The sequence below is a fragment of the Colossoma macropomum genome, unplaced genomic scaffold (genome assembly GCF_904425465.1).
Source record: "Colossoma macropomum unplaced genomic scaffold, Colossoma_macropomum, whole genome shotgun sequence".
NCBI lineage: Eukaryota > Metazoa > Chordata > Actinopteri > Characiformes > Serrasalmidae > Colossoma > Colossoma macropomum.
The window spans coordinates 7,555,189-7,577,800 of NW_023494805.1; the positions used below are offsets into that span (position 1 = coordinate 7,555,189).

The 22,612-nt window shown below is 37.1% G+C and overlaps 1 protein-coding gene across 1 annotated transcript in view; it reads right to left on the bottom strand.

The window, feature by feature from the left end:
- adcy1b (adenylate cyclase 1b) overlaps positions 1-22,612 on the bottom strand; it is a 123,705-nt gene that overhangs the window by 92,183 nt on the left and 8,910 nt on the right. Inside the window, 2 exon segments of the mRNA XM_036597570.1 lie at positions 7,585-7,703; positions 9,116-9,265. Of these exon segments, the coding sequence (XP_036453463.1) occupies positions 7,585-7,703; positions 9,116-9,265 (269 nt within the window).

The window sequence follows — 22,612 nt, forward strand, 5'->3', positions numbered from 1 at the left end:
TTAATGTAAGTCAATGGAACCAGAATTTTTTCCAAGTCATTTTGGGCCACTTATTTTGGTCCATTCATCATGAAATTTACAAACAATGTAAAGAGCAACAAATATTTTCAAAATATGTCAAAAAACTGAAAAAAGACAAAGACGAGGTTTTCTTCCGACAGCAGCGATAAGCATTAACAAAGTAATATTTCACTAAGCAGCAGTTGTCATAAAGGCTGCATAAGAGAAAATATACATAATATATGCATAACTCTGTCATTACAGTGTCATGGCATTGCCGTAGGGCCTTCTAAAATCTTATAAGCACATTAATGATACTCACTTTAAGGTCAGAGAAAATATACATAATCTGTCATTACAGTATAATGGCACTGCCAAGGGACTTCCTAAAATCTTATAAGCATATTACTGATGCTCGCTTCACTAAAGGACCAGAGAATATATATATAACTGTGTCATAACAGAGTATCAGAATCAAAACCTTTAAAATAGAACTACAAAACAGTAGATTTACATTTCAGTGTTACCACACAGTGTCAAAGCATCCTTTTAGAAGTGCTCACCTGTGTTTGATTTTGTAGCCTCACTTGTCTAGTTGTGTAACATAATCACTGTTATGTGTTTGACATAAAAATACACCAAGCTTCAAAGTCAGCTCTCAGAATGTGCCATCATTTCACCCAAGAAAGTGTTATGACACCTAAGTGAAGTTGACAAATGCAGCCCTTATGAAACTGACGCTCACTGGAATGAGCCTTTATAAATGTTTATGTAGGTTTATGTCAGCTGCCATGAAAGGCCTATGTAACTGGTTTGTAGTTTTAAAAATCTGACTTACATTAAAGTGTTACAGTGACTATTTAGTGTTACCCTGGAGAGTTCAGTAGTCTCAACCTCAGGCCCACATGGAAACAGAAACTCCAAATTACCTTTTGCACACAAAGCTGGACACAGCTATCGGGATTTTGTCAGCTGTGTTCTGATTGGTTATCAGTGTGCAAGGAGCTTTATCATTCAGGCGGAAAACAAAGTTTTGTTTTTCCAGTTAGTCTGCAATAGTGAACACCTACACCGGATGTTGTGACGAGTAAACAAGCCTTTCTAAGCAAGATATATTCATTGTATATTCACCTTCCCCTACATGCCATGCCAAAACAGCTGGCTGTGATTGGTTGCTTGTCATGTCAGTCAAACGGCCTATTCCTGTCAAAGTTAGCAGTTCTTGGCCATGTTATGTGGAGTAAAGCACTCCACTCTCAGCTGCCAGGCAGAAATCTGGCTTTCAAGACTAACTGTACGTTCACACTTGCAGAGCGACAGGGATCCAGTCATTTCCTGTGGGAGGTGCAATTTGTAGTCCCAATTTAGCGACAAGCAGTAAGCGATACAGCAGAGGAGCGACAAGCGACAATAAGAGTTCTCAACTTTATGCAAAAGGATTGTGATGTAGTGAAGCTACAATCTAGCTGATTGGCTCAAACAAAATCCTCAGACTAGTCATAGACACAGGAGTCTGAGGTTCCCAGCCTCAGCTCTCGGAGCTTTTTGTTCCTACTTGCATTTCGTTCCTATTCCCAACATTCCCATACAAAAAAATGGAAGAGAAACTCAAACTTGTAAACTTAAAACAGCGGTTCATATTTTAAACAAAATGGCAATATATATAGTACATATTTTTATATTTTCTTGTCAAAAGTTGACAGTGTACAAGCCCACTTGTGACAACAAGAGTGGCCTCCTAATGTAAACATATGGTAAGAGTTCAGTAATTTCAAATACACTTGTTCATGTGGTTTCCCACACTGTATGACATACGAACAAAATACGGGCCTCAGTAAAACTGATATTACTGTTTTTTGTTGTTTGTAATATATACTTGTTTATGTTTATAGTACGTCCTACAGCATGTGTCAGGCTCCAGTCCTCACAGGCCAAAACACTGCAGACTTCAGCTCACTGCCTCATTAAACACACCTGATTCAACTCATCAGCTAATCAGCAAGGCCTTCATGAACTGAATTCAGAGTGGTAGATTAGGATAAATGCTGATATCCACAGCAATTTTGCCCGGAAGGTCCCCAGTTTGCCATGCCTGTCCAACAGTGTCTGAAACCAAGTCTGTTTAAGATTTACTCAACACAGTTTGTGATGCATGTGATGATGTAGCCATGCAGTTTGTACAATGATGCTACACTGAGTGTTTAGATCCATTATTGATTATTGACACTTTATCTAGAGAGCTGTCTAAAAACATGACTATGAATCTGAAGATGTGTGATGCATCTCCAGCCCATTTCTCCAGCTTTAAACTGTAGCTGATCACATGGTCTACTACCACACTAACACTAGTTTTACCACTATTCATCTACTGAAAGAGCCACGGTTTACTCCACAGAAGCTGTAAAGCTGCCCTTCTACAGAAGAGATCTTACGAGTCTTATTTCCTTCATAAACACTGAAAATAAGCAACTCGTCTAGCGAGCTAAATATAGCCCTGATTTTCTTTCGCTATTCTGGACACTTAATAGCAGCAGAAGCTTGTGTGTGTGCATGTATGCATGTGCGCTTGACATGAACTAAGGTCATTAAATGAAAATGAATGCAGCCTCCGGCATACGCTGGCACATACTGTTATGTATATGTTATTCAGTAGTGTTCAAAATCTGATTTTGATCATGTAAAAACAATTACATTGCATATATATATATATATATATATATATATATATATATAATAAATTAATAATAATAATAATATAAAATAATTCTAATATGATTATATTCTTTAGGTTTCAAGCAAGGAAGCTGTACAAGTTAAATTAAGAACATTTTGATGATGAACAGAGTTGTAGAGTCCATAAGAACTGAGAAAGCTGCATAGCATACAGAATTAACTTATAATAAAATGCATACTCAGAACACCTCATGAAAACTGGTGACCAAATCTCACTGATCAAATAGCTTTTCTTAGTAATTTTATACATAAAAAGACTATAAATAATTAGAAGTTTATTATTTAATGGCTTATGCTATTTTTCCCATGTCATAATGCATTGTTGTTGCCAAAACACTTTACATTGTGAATAAACCATTGGTTATAATTGTTGGTGTCTAGTTTTTAGTATTTCGCTGCTCCCTGTATGAATGATTTAGTGACCATCCAAACTTTTCAAAAGCTTTAAGCAGTCACTACAGTGAAAAATCTGAAGTGCAATGAACACATGACATATGACGTTACCTTTCCATACATAGTGATAAACAGAAAACTTTCCAAAATGAAAAACAAACCCTCTATTATATTGTTTTCATGTCGCTTGACTTCCTTACTGAAAAACATTTTTGCATTTTATAACCGAAATGCAGAATTTGTGTTAGAATTGAATACAATCCAACATGAAATGTAATAAAGTCACAGCTGTACTGCTTTTCACTGTGTAGTACTTAACGATAAATCAATGAAATGGATCTTTTAACTTTTCATTTCGGCACATTTTCCTCATGTTAGTGTTTAAACACAATCTCATGTGTGCTTTGCATTTCACTGTTTTGGTTACAATTGAATGAGGGACGTTTACAATAAAGAGGTCAAGAGACATAAAAACAGTGTAATAGAAGTTTTGCTTCTCATTTTGGCACATATTCTGTAGAAAAGTAGTCATGTGTTCACTGTTTTGACTGTTATGATTGCATTACAATGACCAAAATCTGTTTAAAGTACTGCACAGTGGAAAGCAACACAGCTGTGCCTCCACTAAATTACATTACATTTCATACATATTCATGCTGGATCATGGTGGGATTGTTGTTTCTGATCACAATTTGGGTCAAAATAAGATGATTGGCACTATTTGCACAGATGTACATTGATGGACTGAATGTATTTGAGGCTACATTCAGTCCATTTTCATGCCATCAGAATATTAGAAGATGGATTCCCGAGTGGTGCAAGAAAGCATTGGCCCAATCATTGGGAGATCGCAAGTTTGATTCCCAGTGATGTTACAGCCATCTGTGCCGAGACAGCTTAACAGCCCTCACTCTCTCACTGGGTAATACATTGCACTCCCTCTCCCCCCACCACATGATGCCAGCCAACATTGCTGATGTAACACAATTGGCTGTTAGTGTTCTCCTCCAAGCGTGCTGAGCTGTCCAATGACATTGCATCAGCACCAGTTTGGAAAGATGTAGTGGTGCTTCTTGTGTCTAAGAGGAAGCCTTCAGCCTCACAGCTTGGTAGTATTATTTGAGAGGGGGAGAATTAGCTAGCAGGTGAAACTGACCTCAACTAAACTAGAGGAAACAATGGGATAAAAAGAAGCACTAGAAGATATGCTGACCATCTTATTCGATTGGTTTAAATAAACTGCAAGCCAAGAAACTGACTCCAAGATCTGGCAAACAAAAAGAATACAAAAAGATATGCTGGCCCTTTGCTGAGGGAGCTCGGGACCACCAGGTCACCTAAGGAGGGGTGAACCAGCCCAGGTTGGAAACAGAGCAGGTAATGTATATTTTTTTAGGGGGCAGTCATGGGCTTGAGGTTAGGGAACCAGCCTTGTGAACGATCCCCTGAGCCAACAGTATGTGACTGAAGTGCCCTTGATCAAGACACCTAACCCCCGGGCGCTGTGGATAGGGCTGCCCACCACTCTGAGAAAGTGTGCTCACTGCCCCCTAGTGTGTGTGTTCACTAGTGTGTATGTGGTGTTTCACTGCATGGATGGGTTAAAATGCAGAGGTGAAATTTCCCCGTTGTGGGACTAATAAGGGTCACTTAACTTTTCAATTGGTTTAAATGAACTGAAAGCCATGATATTGTTTGCTGTGAAATATTTTATAGCACTAGCTGCACCTTGTATTGCAGCTGGTTCATGTGCGAGCAGAGGTGTGGACACTTCTAAATAAGACCACGATTCCCACAATCATCAAAGCTCCACTTGAGAGAACTACAACCATAACTCACATATTACGTTTGACTTCTGAGACACTTGATTCAACTCAGGAATGGGCTGATATTCCGCAAATGCAGTGAATCAGGGTGGTTAGAGCACAAAAACACTAAACCAGTGGTCTGCACAGCAGTTTTAGCAAAGAGCTGTTTATCATTGCTTAATATGGTCTTAAATAGACTATAATAACATCACATTTTGACCACTGTAGTGGTCTTCCATGAGCATTTTCCAGGTGTTTTCAAGCATAATCACTGAAATGCTAATGTTTATGAGCCTACATTGTTAGTTTGATACCAAGAAAATACAGATGGTGTAAAATAAGCTGGCTGGTTTAACGGCATGTTGCTTTTATTTACCCCTAACTATCAGTTAAGGCTAATACAGCCAGCTACACTCTTAAAAATGATGTTTCTTCAAAGGTTCTTTAGTACAGAAAATGTTTTGATGGGTGCACCACTCGGGGAGCCCTACAAATGTAATTTAATTCAAATTCGAATTTCCTGAAGCCCTACTATGACTATGTGCATGTACTTGAGGACCCCTGCTCTACACTGTCCACTGTGTTGGTACCAAAGGCACTCTGTAGGTGTAATTCTACACACTCTGACCATTTATGGACAGTAGAATCAGGCCTACAGCACTGCTAGTCCATTCATCTCTCAACTATGAATTAAAGGTCTGCCACCCAACTTGACACAATATCAGGTTTCGAGCTGGGCTGGAGCAATTTGTCACGTACAACTTCAAGGTTGAGTCAGCCTCGGGTTCGTTTTCTAACGAGTGATATTTTTTATTTGAAGAAATATGACTACTCTAGTGATGTCATAGTCTATAGCTAAAGCGGTAATGAAAATTAAAAACAGTACATCAGTCACAGGACCTTTAGCGCAGAGGGGCTAACAGTTGATCAGAGGAGGATGTGTGATGTTCTCTGACAGGTCTGATCAACAATTCCACAAAACATGCTGATGATAAATACTGTTAGTGTATTACAGATTTCTGAAATACCAGTTTATCCCAAGATGACATTTTCTGGCGGTCAGCTCAAGCCCTTAGTAACACAGCGAAGCTCTGTAAACTCGTGTCTGTGATAATCCATCTCTGTTAGTGTGTGCAGGTGGGTTCAGGTCGGGGCCGGGTTTCAAATTTAGCAGCACCAGTCGAGCCGGGTCGCACTAGGTCTCAAAGTCATGAGTGCAGGTCGAGTTCGAGCTTCAATTTCATACCTGTGAAGACTCCTACTGTGAACATCTGCACCTGGTAGGTGGTAAAACAGAGCTTCTAATGCAGCTTTGATAAATCTCACTGCAACATTTGTCAAATCTCCTCCAGATACATTGTGTTATAAGTGCAAACAGTCAGATGTCAAACTCTTCCAAATGGCTCCATGCAGGCTGAATCATTCTCCACCTCGGTTTTCTCAGCTGTTCAATCCTCGAACCATCTAAGATTTCCAAAACTACATTTTTTTGCACCTAATTGTCTATAAATACCTCAAAGCACTCAAAGCTCCTCGATTCAAAAGCAAATTTCAGTGCAGCTGAAGAAATGTAAGCTCACACTGGCAGTGCTAAACTATCTGGTCCCACTTTCTATTAAGTGTGTCTAATAACTGTGTAGTTACATGTGAACAACATATGCAACAACAATGTAACTACTAATGATTTAGTCTCTGCTCTGTTACAGATGGATTACAGTAGTACAGCTTATGTAATTACTCAGGCGTATCAACTTCAGTTTTGCCTCATGTAATTACACAAGTGTCTCTTAATAGTTGTAACAGCCTATTCTCTCTCATGTAATTACACAAGGGTAGTAACATAAATGTAATTACATTTGTAATCAGACTGGAACAGTGTAACTTTAACACTACAGGAAAGTTCCTGTGCAGTTGTTATGTAGCTACAGTGTAATTACTGAATGGCATTATTCAATGTGATTGATTAGGTTACCTTGTTACAACACAGTTATTCCACAGTAATTATGTAAAAGGTAAATGTAATGTTACTTCTTTTTACTGCTGGAAAAGACTTCTGATCTGTAGTGTATCAAAAAGATACACTTGTGTAATTACATGAGGCAAAATTGAAGTTGATACACATGTGTAATTACATAGGTTGTACTTCTGTAATCCATTTGTAACACTGACTAAATCATCAATAGTTACACTGTTGTTGCATATGTTATTCATGTGTAACCACACAGATATTAGAGACACTTAATATAAAGTGGGACCAACTTTCTTGTTAATGTTTCAGAGATCAATATATCAGTATGTCAAATTTATTCAAAACAACGAACCAAGGAACGAGTTTAACAAACTGAAAATATGTCATCATTCATTAAAATATTTTGTGATTAGATAAAGTTTGTATATGCCTTAAGTTTGTATATGAATGAACCACTTTGACCAGGTTGGTGTGCCTGCTGTGAAAACTCTGCTGACATTTCAACAGATACAGTAAGTATTTGAGAAAAACAGCGCCATGATCTATCTAGGAAGACGCTCGCTGGCAGCTTTGACAAAAAGCTCCTGCAGAAGCTCGATAAATCTCTTCTGAGGACTTCCCATGACCTTCCTGAACGAGGTCACAGCAAAGCTCAAAGGCAGAAATGGCGGAGCGGCCTACCTGACGTTGTCATGGCGCTGGATGTAAATTTTGTGGAAGATCCTTTCAGGAGGCTTCAGGAAGTCTTCCTTCATCTCCATCGCCACGTTCCTGGGCAACAGGCTCATCAGCAGCCGCTCCTACAAGTGTGTGCGTGTGAAGGTGTTGCATTTTTTGTAATGTGTTGGAAAGAGAAAGGTGAAAATCTCATTAAAGCACAGATAAAAGGGAGAGAAAGAAGAGATAAACATCTCATGTTACATCAGTTTGATCTGAATTGGTATGAGCGATGAACAATATGAACAATAAACACAAAACACAAAGGTTTTTACATTTTATTTTTATATTTGATAATATATAATAATAATATTATATTATTGTAATTAATTATAAACTCTAACATTTTAAAACTGATGCAACTGAATCAGATTCATTTTAGTGTACCACCACTGGAAGGGAATTCCAATGGATTAAAAAATTGTTTGCATAATTAAATGGTTAAGATGTAAACAGAGTCATTTAAAGCAGTTTGATGTGGAATGCTCTGTTTAAGTCAGAATGGTTCACAGTGGTAGTGATAGGAACCAGACGTCTGAAGAGTTTAATGTCTCTAAGAGGTCCATCATGGACATTATTACATGAAATAGTTATGAATATGCCGACTGATGTCCGAGACTGTTATTATAGTTTTGAGATGAGGCTTTGGACTAAAATGTATTTTTTAAATCCATTCATGGTTGAGAGGTACATGCAGGGTGTTGTGAGACAAACTAGTCCTCAAAAAACTTATTTTGTTCAGATTTATCACTATTTTATCATCATCAGCATTACATATAAAACTCAGAAGACACATATAGTTTCACTGGTAGTTTTGATAGTACATAAAATGGCTATATCTGTGTTGTAGTCATGGTGACCCCTGGTTCCTATCACCACCACTATAAAGAAATCTGAGTCTCTACAATGAATCATTTCAAACCAAACCACTCTGAATGACTCTGTTTACATCTCAGTGATTGAGCTGAGCTAAAACGGTCAGTAAGGAAACAATCACTACTGAAACATTTGCCACAGTTTCGGTAGTGTTAAGATTGTTTTGTTAGTGACAAAATGGCATGTTCACTCACTAATTTTAATAAAATAAACATAATTAAGGCACAGGGTCACTCAAAGGAAAGGATTTTAGTCCACAATCCAAGTCAGTTAAAAGTGTGTAACATGTTTCTCAACTTAGGCTTTAAACCAGTTCTTTAGAACAAGCCATATAAGCAAGTCTTTGTGAAATTACTTAACGATTCCCCATTTTCTGAGATGATTTAGATGATTTAGATATGCAGTTTGCACTGTGCTGACTGGAGGCTGTAATCTGTCTTTAGTTGTTTGCTGCATTAGTCTCAGAGTTTTAGTGCAAAACTAAAGAAGCAAATTTTAGACACCAAAAACATCTTGTCTGTTCAAGTTACCACATTGTGTAAATGTGTAATCTATAATCGCGGAGTTTGTTTTATTTCAGGATAAGACAGTAAAGCTGCTCTGAGGTTGACGGTGTTACCTGTTTCTCATTCTCGTCCTCCATGCGCAGTCGCTCCTCGATGCAGTTCCGCGCCTGCAGAAAGGCCTTCCTCTGAGCGCGCTCCGTCAGGATCCGCACGAAAAGACCAGACAGGTTTACGCTGGTGAAGAGCACCGTGTTGGCCACCAGCTGTTAAACACACACAGACGGTTATGTAATATTGAGTCTAATGTACTTTTGGGTTCAACAAACAGATGATCCAACTTAATCCAGCATCTCAGGGTAATAAGAGAACACTCTTGAAAAAAAGTGCCAAAAGGGTTCTTTAGCCCTCTATTGCATAATGTTGCCTCAGGGCAACAAACCCATTTTCTTCACTTTACAGTGATATGATACATATTAAGGACAGCAGAATGCTAATAATGAAGGATAATGAGGGGAAGAATTTGAATAAACCAATAAAAATGTGTACTTGGTCATGCTTCCTCTTGTTGGACATTTTTAAACCTCTTTTTGGAAACTTTACTTTAAGTTTCATTTTGGTTTTGTGTTTTCTTTGAAAATAAAATGAAAAAGATTTTATTTTAGTATTTTTTGTATTTAATATTCAAGAAATTGTTTAGTAACCGAGTTTCATTTTAAATATTTAGATAAAAAAATTCTGTTTCTTATAATGCTCTGTATAACTTCTTTACATTGTTGCACCATGTTGCCTTAAGGCAACGCACCCCCCCCCAAAGGACTCACGCATGTTTTTTGTTTTTTTTTTCATGTAGATTTTAATAGTCAGGTTCATTTTATGTAAGAAAAGTGAACAAAGTATTTTTTTAACATTGCTGTCATCAAGTGTGCGAAAGACGGTTAAGAACTGCCATAGAAGAATCATGTTTGGTACCCTAAAGAACCAAGTATGGTAAAGAGATTTGAGAGTGTGAAAGATCTTTTAAAGTTCTAAGAACTTTCACATAACATAACGGGTCTCATTTAACGGTTCTTCTTTTGATTATGTAGAGATTCTGTAAACTTAATTCACATTTATGAACATGTTTCTCCAAAGAGCCAGCCTCTGAACGACACCGCCTTTTTGGCATCCTTTTTAAAAGAGTGTACAAATTTAGAACCAAATATCAGATCCTAGATGACTCTCTAATTGACCTTTCCAAGCCTCAACCTCACACCAGCTGCTATGAAGTTGGCTGTAGGAGGATAACTGAAGGCTCAAAGTTTAAGACTCAATCATTTTTACAAGCATTTATTCTGGAATGATCCATTAACCTCTTAAAACTTTGACATTATTATTTTCCTTATATTAGCATTTCTTAAAAGTACATTAAGTGCATTAATTATCTATTTTCTTATTTATCTTTGGTTAAAATGTAGCATCTTTTATTGTTAGCATCTGTTATCCAAATTCCTTTATAGTTGTAATTATACTTATTATATTTTGTTATGTTTAGAGAAAGTGGTGGACACTTTGAGACACCAGTGCTCGATCATCAGTGCCATTTATATGCTTCATTTAGATGTTTACGTAAAAGTCAAATTTTTGCACAACTTGCTCTTCTGTCATTTCATTTCAAGACTGGGGGACATTTTTAACCTTGTTGGTGAAGCCAGTGGTCAATAACGGACAGCTCTAACGCTGCAAGGTCACAACATGTTTGTTTAGTGCACATGCTCCTTGGTTAATCAATCAATCAATTAGGGCGGCTTTTCAGAGCACTGGCTTTCTGCCACAACAGAACATTTAGTCTTTTAGCGTGCTGTAAATCAATGCTACATGATGTTAGGGAGCTTCATTTATTTATTCAGCCTGAAAAAAAAATATATATATATATATTTATTTTTTTTACAGGGTGAACCGTTTATATCAGGACTTTATTATTTATTGTGTTAGAGTGAGTAACAGAATGAGTTAGTTAGTTAGTGAGTTAGTGAGTTAGTTAGTTAGATAGTTTGATAGTTAGTGAGTGAGTTAGAGAGTGAGTTAGCTAGTTAGTGAGTTAGTTAGTTTGATAGTTTGATAGTTAGTGAGTGAGTAAGAGAGTGAGTCAGCTAGTTAGTGAGTTAGTTAGTTAGATAGTTAGTTAGTTAGTTAGATAGTTACTGAGTGAGTCAGAGAGTGAGTTAGCTAGTTAGTGAGTTAGTTAGTTAGATAGTTTGATAGTTAGTGAGTGAGTAAGAGAGTGAGTCAGCTAGTTAGTGAGTTAGTTAGTTTGATAGTTAGTGAGTTAGTTAGATAGTTAGTGAGTGAGTCAGAGAGTGAGTTAGCTAGTTAGTGAGTTAGCTAGTTAGTGAGTTAGTTAGTTAGATAGTTTGATAGTTAGTGAGTGAGTAAGAGAGTGAGTCAGCTAGTTAGTGAGTTAGTTAGTTTGATAGTTAGTGAGTTAGTTAGATAGTTAGTGAGTGAGTCAGAGAGTGAGTCAGCTAGTTAGTGAGTTAGCTAGTTAGTGAGTTAGTTAATTAGATAGTTTGATAGTGAGTGAGTAAGAGAGTGAGTCAGCTAGTTAGTGAGTTAGTTAGTTAGATAGTTAGTTAGTTAGTTAGATAGTTAGTGAGTGAGTCAGAGAGTGAGTTAGCTAGTTAGTGAGTTAGTTAGATAGTTAGTTTGATAGTGAGTGAGTCAGAGAGTGAGTTAGCTAGTTAGTGAGTTAGTTAGTTCGATAGTTAGTTTGATAGTTAGTGAGTGAGTAAGAGAGTGGGTTAGCTAGTTAGTGAGTTAGTTAGTTAGATAGTTTGATAGTTAGTGAGTGAGTAAGAGAGTGGGTTAGCTAGTTAGTGAGTTAGTTAGTTAGATAGTTAGTTTGATAGTGAGTGAGTAAGAGAGTGAGTTAGTGAGTTAGTTAGTTAGTTAGTTAGTTTGATAGTTAGTGAGTGAGTAAGAGAGTGGGTTAGCTAGTTAGTGAGTTAGTTAGTTAGATAGTTTGATAGTTAGTGAGTGAGTAAGAGAGTGAGTTAGTTAGTTAGTGAGTTAGTTTGATAGTTTGATAGTTAGTGAGTGAGTAAGAGAGTGAGTTAGCTAGTTAGTTAGTTCGATAGTTAGTTTGATAGTGAGTGAGTAAGAGAGTGGGTTAGCTAGTTAGTGAGTTAGTTAGTTAGATAGTTAGTTTGATAGTTAGTGAGTGAGTAAGAGAGTGAGTTAGCTAGTTAGTTAGTTAGTGAGTTAGTTAGATAGTTAGTTTGATAGTGAGTGAGTGAGTGAGTAAGAGAGTGAGTTAGCTAGTTAGTGGGTTAGTTAGATAGTTAGTTTGATAGTTAGTGAGTGAGTAAGACAGTGGGTTAGCTAGTTAGTGAGTTAGTTAGTTAGATAGTTAGTTTGATAGTTAGTGAGTGAGTAAGAGAGTGGGTTAGCTAGTTTGTGAGTTAGTTAGTTAGATAGTTAGTTTGATAGTTAGTGAGTGAGTAAGAGAGTGAGTTAGATAGATAGTGAGTTAGTTAGATAGATAGTTAGTTTGATAGTGAGTGAGTAAGAGAGTGGGTTAGCTAGTTTGTGAGTTAGTTAGTTCGATAGTTAGTTTGATAGTGAGTGAGTAAGAGAGTGAGTTAGCTAGTTAGTGAGTTAGTTAGATAGTTAGTTTGATAGTTAGTGAGTGAGTAAGAGAGTGAGTTAGTTAGTTAGTGAGTTAGTTTGATAGTTAGTTTGATAGTTAGTGAGTGAGTAAGAGAGTGAGTAAGCTATTTAGTTAGTTACTGAGTTAGTTTGATAGTGAGTGAGTAAGAGAGTGAGTTAGCTAGTTAGTGGGTTAGTTAGTTAGTTAGTTTGATAGTGAGTGAGTGAGTAAGAGTGAGTTAACTAGTTAGTGGGTTAGTTAGTTAGTTTGATAGTGAGTGAGAGAGTGAGTCAGCTAGTTAGTGAGTTAGTTAGATAGTTTGATAGTGAGTGAGCAAGAGAGTCAGAATTATTTTGCAGGATGCTCTGTTTATTCATTTATTTTACGAGTTAGTTAGTAATTTAATTAGTTAATTAGCTAGTCTTATATCATTAATTGGTTAGTTGGTCAGTTAGTGAGATTTTCAGTTATTTTGCAGGCTGCTCTGTTTGTTTATTTATTTATTTACTTAGTTGGTTAGTAAGTTAATTAGTTATTTTATTTCATTAGTTAGTTATTTTGCTGGATGCACTGTTTATTTATTTCTTTAGGCATTTAGTTATTTTGCTTAGTTATTTATTTAGATCACTTTTAGATTATTTCAAGTTTTTAGTTAATTCTATTTAATTTACTAGTTAGTTAATTTTGATGTTAGTTGGTTAGTTATTGTGTTTTAGTTGATTAGTTTTATTTAATTATTTTTGTTACTAAGTTATTTTACATTAGTTTATTGCATCATTTATTTATTTCTTTAGTTAGTTAGTTCTTTAGTTAGTCAGTTATTTTGCTGGGTGCATTGTTTATTTACTTCCTTCATTAGTTGGTTGGTTGGTTGGTTGTTTTTATTTAATTTGTTAGTTTGTTATTTTTACATTACTTAGTTCGTTAGTTCTGCCCAATGACAGCTGGGATAGGCTCCAGCACCCCACCGCGACCCAGAAGGATAAACGGTTTAGATGATGTATGTATGTATGTATGTATGTATGTAGTTCGTTAGTTAGTTAGTTAGTTAGTTAGTTAGTTCACAAAATGCTCTGTTTATTTATTTATTTAGTTAGTTAGTTTTAGTTATTTCTATTTAATTCTCTAGTTAGTTGTTTTATGTTAGTTGGTTAGTTATTGTGTTTTAGTTTGTTCTATTTAATTCACTAGTTATTTAATTTTAGCTGGTTACTTTACTGGATGCTCTATTTATTTAGTTAGTTAGTTTAGTTAGTTAGTTTTAGTTATTTCTATTTAATTTACTAGTTATTTATTTTATTTTAGTTGGTTAGTTAGTTATTGAGTTAGTTTACAGGATGATCTATTTATTTATTTGTTTGTTTTGTTATTTATTGATTTAGTTAGATTGTTAATTGGTTGGTTTGTCAGTTAGTCAGTTATTTGCAGGATGCTCCATTTATCAATTTATTATTAGTTTTTTTAGTTTTCCATGTATGTTTAATTAATTGCTTCATTCTTTTTCTTTCTTTCTTTCTTTTTCTTTCTTTCTTTCTGTAAACAGTAGCTTTATTCATGACAGTAGATATATATTTTAATGAACCTATATTAGAGCTTAAAGCTAAGCTGCAGTGTCTTTAGATTTGTTGATGGAGGTCAGTATTTAGTCACAAGCTGAAGTGAAACTCTCTGAACTCTCTGAACTGCAGCTGTGTGTGACGGATGTTTTTAGTTCACTTCAGAGTGATCTGTGTGTCGAGGTGTGAAACAACTGTGACCTTAAAACACACCCCCCCCCACACATACACACATACAAGGGTTATACACTGCACTCCATTAACACTTGCCATGGTGGGCCGGTGGTGAAGCGGAGCTGAAATGGAGTTATTAATGTGAAGAGGCAGGAGAGGGTGAGTGTTAGAAGAGCTAATATGTTCTAATATACATACAGTGAGGTCCAATAGTCTGAGACCACACTGAGAATCTGGGATTTATTTCATTTAAACCTGAAAATAAATAACAATCTTTTAGAATCTGGAAAAAAAATTTAAAAAATGAAAAACAAAAATTAAAACAAAGTTACGATTAATAAGATTAAGATCAGGATTAAGCAACTCTCTACTACTGTACTTGATACTTGATGCTCAGTACAGGCGACACTCATGATCAGAACCAAAAAGTCAGTTTTGATTTCAGGTTGTGTTTAAACCCAAATATCCTCCTCTTTTGTGCATTGAAACCGTGTTTCACCCTAAAAAGCAGTCTAGTTTGCCTGAGCAGTTTACAGCACATGACTCATTTGAGTAGTCTGTAGTTTACTTAGTTGTGTAACGTGTTATTAATGAATAATTTCTTATGTAAGCCAGAAAAAAAAAAGCTAGCACCTACAGCCGAAGCCCACTGGCCCTTCGTCTTGCGACATTTCCGAGATTAACAGGGTGTAAGGACGGCGTGGCAGATGTGTGGGAGATGAAAAATTCACACATAACAGTTTGGTGTGTGCTTTTGAGTGGGAGTCCGAAAGCTCTAACACATAACATACACAGCCAATAAAGCAATGTTTCTTCCTCTCCTTCGAGACCAGAGCTGAGGCTGGATTTAAAGGAACACACAGGCGTTTTAACCTAATCTCTATCTGTAGAATACAGTTGATTACCGCACACAATGATTTCTACACATTTCCTGATCTTAGTAAAAGAAAGAAAACTCATTGACTCACAACAAGCTTCAGCATCTGCCCAATGACTTCTATTATACAGCTGTGTGCAAAAGTTTGAACAACCTTGTTCAAATGACATGCTTTGTTGAACACATCCTCTACAAAAACTTAAATATTGTGCAAATTGTAGTGCACAATTTCTATGTATATGCTAAATTTAACATATTGGAAAGAAATATATATATATATATATATATATATATAATGTGCCATAACTTTTGTACAGGCCAGATTTTATTATTTATTTTCACTGCTACGTTAAATTCAGCAAATAAACAGTAATTGTACATTAAAATGTGCACAACTGTGTTCTCTTTATCAGACATGTTAACTTATTTTGACTTAAAAATATAACTTATATCTATAACCTAAGAATAACCCTGTTAGTGTGTGTTGTTTTTCCATGTAATACTAAATAATAAGCCTTAAGATGTAATGTGCATGTGAATTTAAGGGTTTAAGGTGTTAATCTATAGTAAATTACATTTGCTCTCATGTCTGGTAAACATTCTCCTATATATCTTATGAAGTGTATATAACTACAATATCATTCAAACGTTCAGAATCAGTGCTTTCAAATAATATAAATCCAACTTGGTTGCTGATAAATGCAGAACACTATGAAGCTATAAATAGTAATGAAGAAATGTTAGATGTGTCTAGAATGATCAACAGAGCTGTAGAAGATTGTAAACAGGCTGAGGAAGCTGTAAAACATGGAGAACAAAACACTGTTATAACAAAAATCCAGTATGCCTCATATTTCAAAAGGGGAGATCAAATCTCAAAGCAGAAAAATCCATGTCAACATTAATGTAAAGCTATTACTGTACTTAAAATATGGGAGTTTATGAGCAGTAGTGTCTTGCTGCATTTCGCTGTTGTCAGAACAAAACCTCATATCTCCAAAATGGTAACTTTACAGGAGAAGGAATAAACCTGCTTTACTTTTAATGGAAGTCAATGGAACCAGACTTTTTTCATTTTCGGTCATTTCATTTAGTCCTTTCATCATGATTTACATACAATGTAAAGAGCAACAGGCATTTTTAGATTATGTCAAAAACTAAAAAATATCAAAAATGGAGATATGAGGTTTTCTTCCAACAGCAGTGATATATTAATAATAACACCAACAATAACGTCTACAGCTCCTGAAAAGTTTTCCAGTGCACTGTAAAAAATGAGAGGTCAGCTCAACTCAAAATGATATAGTAACAGATTACATGGCTTTTCTTGAGTTGACTCAACTTGAGGACACAAGAGTTCACCCAACTCAAACTTCTTGGTTGAGTCAAAAGTTCTCTTAATTTTTTAGTTCTGCATCTCAGTGAGGTAAATAAAATGGACTTGTTTTTATAAATAACTTCCCCATTAGCCAGGACTCTCTCCATCACACAATCCTGCTGGACATTTTTCCTCTTGGATACGCACTTATGGATGGCTGTGGCATCGCTGGGGCTCAAACTCACAACCTCCTGTTGGGGTGATGGCTTAGTCCACTGCACCACCCAAGAACACACTAAACAACTCAGATTTTTTGTCTACAAATGTTTAACACAGTGGAGAAAATATTAGTTGTTTTAACTTCAAAGCACAACATAGTCTCATGTGGTGCAACTGTCTAATAATTCCTCCCAACATCATTTGAATCCCGGCAATACCACAGCTGTCCATATCCAGAAACCCAAGAGGAAAACATGCCAGATGGGATTGTGTGATAGAAAGAGCGCCAGCTAGTGGAGAGACTGATTAAAAAAACACATTCGGTTTTGTTTATCTAACTGAGATGCAGAGCTGGAAACAGTAGCTGGGAGAATTTTCAACTCAACTAAGAAGTTTGAGTTGTGTGAACTCTGGTGTCCTCAAGTTGAGTCAACTCAAGAAAAGCTATGTAATCAATTACTTCATATAATTGAAATATGAAGATCTGCACTGTAGCTTCGCTTCACTTAACTACAGTGGTGGTGAAAAGTTTTCTAGGCTTTTTTTTTTATTCATAGTTAAACATGATTTGCCTTTTTAAATAACAGCACAGCTCTGTGGCAAGTGATCCAGCTCAATTAGGTGGTGAGTTGGATTAGATGTGTTAGATTAGTGAAAGGACAGAAATGGACAATACATGGAGACCTAAGTCTGGGATTGGTCTAAGAAAAAAAAATCAAGCCCGAGAATGCACTGCAAATACTGTAAACACTTCACTGTCTCACCTCAGCCACCCAGACAACTCTGTGTCATGAATCTGATGGTGTAGAGCACAATGGAAACTATGGCTCGGTGCTAAAATCCCTTTGAGGAGTGTGCGTGTGCCCTGCATGCTGACCTACTTACTCAACAACTCGGACAGTGTAGATGAGCGCGAGTGCGTAAGAGCGCGAGTGCGTAAGATAGAGCGGGTTCTCTCTGGGCCTCTGATCAAGACACTGTGAATAGTTCAGTCATGGTTTTCAAGCCATGCTGTGTCAGTTAGGATGAAATGAAACAATAATAGTGTAATAAAGTCCCCTTTCAGGTAGTGACTGTTGTTTAAAGGCAATTGCAACAAGTTGAATATGCACATCTGTGTTACAACTGCAATATATATATATATATATATATATATATATATATATATATATATAAATCATCTGCATGTGAAAATGCAATATGGTGTTTTATAAAACGGATAGTTCCAGTCCTCAAATCTGATTGGCTGAGCCACATTCAAAGCCATTATAAAACCCATGACATACGCTCACCTATGACCGCCGCTGAACTGTGTATTACTGCGACACTGCATGAAAAAACCCTTGTGCCTCAAATGGAATAATCTTTGACTCTAATGCTGCTCACATGGACCACCAAGTGTACTGATGAAGAAAGAACCCGTTTTTTTTGTTTAAACTGAGGGGCTGGCAACTTATGTTCTTAAGTACAGGGATATTCACTCGAAATGGGCCCCGAATATTCTGCTGTAACTCTTGTTAGGATGAAGCAATCTGAACCAAAAACTATGTTACATACCTTGACATATGTGTAATCGATTGCATTACGTGCGATGCTGGAAGTGATCTCCGTTTTCTGGCAGACACATGAAGGGGTACATGGGTATGCACCCGGAAGTTGCAAACAGAGGTTAAACGTCGCAACGGCTGTCCGCGCCTACTTCATCGCTCCGACACAGGGGCATCCTGGTTTCATTCAGATTGCTTTGTCCTAGCGAGAGTTATTACAGAATATCCGGGGCCTCTTTCGAGTGAATCTCCCTGTAGAACTAGGCTGGTCAACTAGATAACAGGCTAAAAGATAGCTAATATGCTAAACAACTCCATCATTAAAATCACAGGCTGGAATTAAAGTACTTACGGCAGCACAAAAGTCTAAAAATGTCAATTGCATAGCTTAAACGTTTCAAATGTTTCAGTGTTTCAATCAAAAGTAGCGGCAAACCCAGGCTGAATCCCAAACGGCTCCCTAAATAGTGTGCTAGCTATGAAAGTTTTGAAATTGTACAGCCAAATGCATCATTTATCAAATGACTATTTCTTAGCTGTATTTTGCACTGTTGGGCTGCAGGATCCAGTATTTAAATTCCTACATAGTGCACTACGTAGGGAGCAGGGAAGGGAGTTTTAAAGTCTTCCCCTGATAAAATTGCAGTAACGCACAGCCTCTTGTGGCTTATTGCTTTATTATAGTACTGAATGTCATGTACCTTCATTAGCAACCAAACTGGAGATGATTGCTAGTTACCATATTACAAACTTCACATCTAGTGAGCTTTTTGAATGTAAGATCTGTTAAACAGATGTGATGTTTGTGCACAGCTGCAAGACACCCTGTAACCCTGCATTCACACCGGCAGTGGTGCGACACAACAAAACGGCCAGAGGTCATTCATTTTCAATGACAGCTGGAGATTTCTGGCGACAGGAGGCAGCACAAACGTTGGCAATGTGGAGTGGGTGGAGTCAGCGATGCAACGAAGTTGAGCAAAGTTTAACTTTATGCAAATTAGGAGAAAAGCAATTAACTCTCAAAATTCACATTTCCGCATTTGTTCTGCTGGAAGTCGTCGTTGCAGGGTAACGCTTCTACCGCTAAAGCAGCGACAATAACAACGATGATGAATAGAGCTACAGCTCACTCAAGTGTTCGAGTTTGAAGCTAAAGCAAACTTGAGCAGAGAAAAATGAGTTTCTGTAATTAATAAAGGAATGATCTCTGTCATACGGAGGAAAAGAACCTCTGTGTCAGCATTTTAGCACTGCTGACCAACATTAACGTGCAGTTTGAGCTTTAAAGTTGCTGCTACAGCCGCTTTCAGAGAAACAGTTTTCATTTTCTCATTTTATCTGAAGGAGCAAATGCAGGGAGTAGATTCGGTATTTATGGAAAACGTCCACAGTGGCGCTACGGACCATGATGACCCGACCAAAACGCCCCCTGCTGGCATGTGTGTGTGTTAGACTTTTTGCCAACTAGTTTATAGTTAGCAAGCTGTTTAAATATCTCCAGCTAACATGGCGTATCTACCATTTTGGTTAAGTTATTTCACCTATCCATCGATTTATCACTCTGTAGATGTTAGCTAATGTTACTGTTTCCTGATAGCTGTGAAGGAATTTTGGACGCCCACACTGTTTTGTGTTTTCTCCAACCATTCTGGACATATCCTCGAATTCAGTCTAGGCAATTATGACAAGATAAAGTGAGACACCTTTCAGTGGTTAGCTGAAGTGATACGAATGCCTGTGTTTCTGAGGTTAGTAACTGCCCATAAGGCAATAGTGGAACTTGTCTTCCCCAGCATTTACGCACTTCTGTTTTTTGTAAAAAAGGGCCTGTTGAGCATTGAGCAGCATAGTACGCACTTTATCTCTGCCACTGTGAAATAGTACGCTCCTTTTTTGGTTCCTAGACAATTGTTCTTACTAGAGGTGGAATAATGGCAGCAGTGATTTTGCCGCAATTAGACAGTAATCGCAAAGACCAAATACTGTTTTTCTCACATACTGACTGCACAAACACTGGCATTATACAAAAATAAGCACAAAAGCGATTTCTCATCAGGGTTTTCATTTTTAGCAGGACTGCGTCTGATTTGAGCTTGACGTCAGTTAGTTTGAGTTCAGAAAGGCCCACAGACCATAAGCGATCAGTGGTTTGGGCGACAAAAGGTGAACATTTGCTCTCGGTGTGAACAGAGGGTTAATCCTGAAATAATCATTCAAAATCAGAGGCATCAGGTCAGCTTTTGCGGGAGATTTCCAGTCCATGTTGTACGTCTTTATGTATTAAAGTAGCCTGTGCAGACTCTAAAAGAAGGTCCAGCGCGATGTTTAGGTCTCACATGGGTAAGGCCTGGGTAAGCAACCTACACTATACCAATAAGAGTCCTTAGGCAAGACTCCTAACACTACCTTCCATGACCAAATTGTAAGTCACTCTGGATAAGAGTGTCTGCCAAATGCCATAAATGTAAATGTAAACATGCAAAATCAACATTATACTGATAAAGATATGATGACAATAGTAGATAATTCATTCAAATCACCAGGAGACACGTCTTTCGCCAAGACCGAGTTCTCTTTGAATTCTCGTTCAACACACAATCATCAGACTCATCCACTCAGGGAAGGGGTCCAAAGCACAACCCGTGTCACAAAACAAATCTTCTGTTCATTGCATGCAGTTACAGACTTCCATCTGAGAGGGCTCCAAATCCCCAAATCTTACACAGTGTAGGTTTACAATTTACTTGAGTTACTTTCATCACTTTTGATTGGATATTTCTCATTCTATTCACAGTCTAATTGTACTCAATTAGAAATACTATAATGTGCAGTACTGTGCAGAAGTCTTAGGTATCTGAGAAGCCATTGTTTGGGCAGTAAACATCTATTTGTTAAAAAAAAAGAGGTCAATTCCAGTACTAGTGATTACCATACATTTATCCAATCAATCCTTCATGAAATTAAATCAGGTGATGGAATTGAACAAATGCATGCAATGTGCAGTGAGGACCCAAACTTGTGCTCTTCTAACTGTATTCTTCTAACCAACATATTAATAACTTTTTTAAAACCCTAAAAATCTTGTATTTATCATTTTAAATATTTTCCTTCTCCGTCTCTTAACCCCCTTCTTAACCTCTAAAGGCCTGTATGAGGGCCTACACTCCACTCACAACTACAGAACCTACATTTCATAGCAGTTACTGTATAATTTATAGTTGTCAGAGTAAAGTAAGCTTTAATATTAATAACTGAACACTAAACATGCAGTTTAAGGGCTTCATATTAAGTGAGGACAGAGCTCGTACAGCCTATGCAGAAAACGTCCAGTGCCATATCCATTCTAAGCACAGACAGCAGACAGTAGATCTGCTCTGGAAACTCCGCTGGAGTGGACAGCGCCACAATACGCCTCTCTGTCATGTAGGGTGAGTTTGGCTGGCAGACCACAAACCCCCAGTGTTGAATTCACTCTTAAAGTGTTTATTTGTTTCCAGCTGGACTTAAATGACCCACGCTGGAGATTCTGCTTTGTATCAGAACGCTCTAACAGACCGAGAGTCCGATTGTGGCGCTGTTCTCTCCAGTGGTGCTGAAATTGGGGTTTCCAATGGGGATCCAGCATCACTGCTCTGATCTCATCAGTTCCACCCGTTCTTGTCATTTGGGTTGGGTGTTGGGTGTTTGTTTCGAAGGTTGCAATACAAACATTACAATAAAAGTACTGCAGGTTTAGTGGGTCCTGTGTCCTCTGTGTCTAGACCTGGATTAGCAACACAAATGCCAATTTAACACTTTAGATGTGAAAATCAGCAGTTTGGGTATGGATTCAACACCGTAGCTGTTAATCCAGCTTTTTCTATGTTAATTATATAACAATAGTTGTAAATCAATTAGTTTAGGTGTTATTTCAACTCTCTGGGCATAAATTCAATATTACAGGCACACATTAATGAGTTTTTGCTATGTTAATTCTACATTATTGGCATGAATTAACCAGTTTAGGTGTTATTTCAACATTTTCAGTGTTAACCCTCTACTGCACAAATTATGAGAGCAATTAAAAAAATATCCATTTACTTTTCCTGCATAAAATCCTTGATTGATTTTTTGGACCTGATTATTACATTCAAGAACATTAAAAAAATAAATAATAATAGTGTGTGCAGGGGTCCTTTTGGAGTATGTTGTCTTGAGGCAACATTGTGCGTCAATGGGTGAAATAATATAGAGCTGTGTTCCCTGAAAAGGTTACACCTGGTTTGCGACTGGCTAAATCCATTCCACTGTC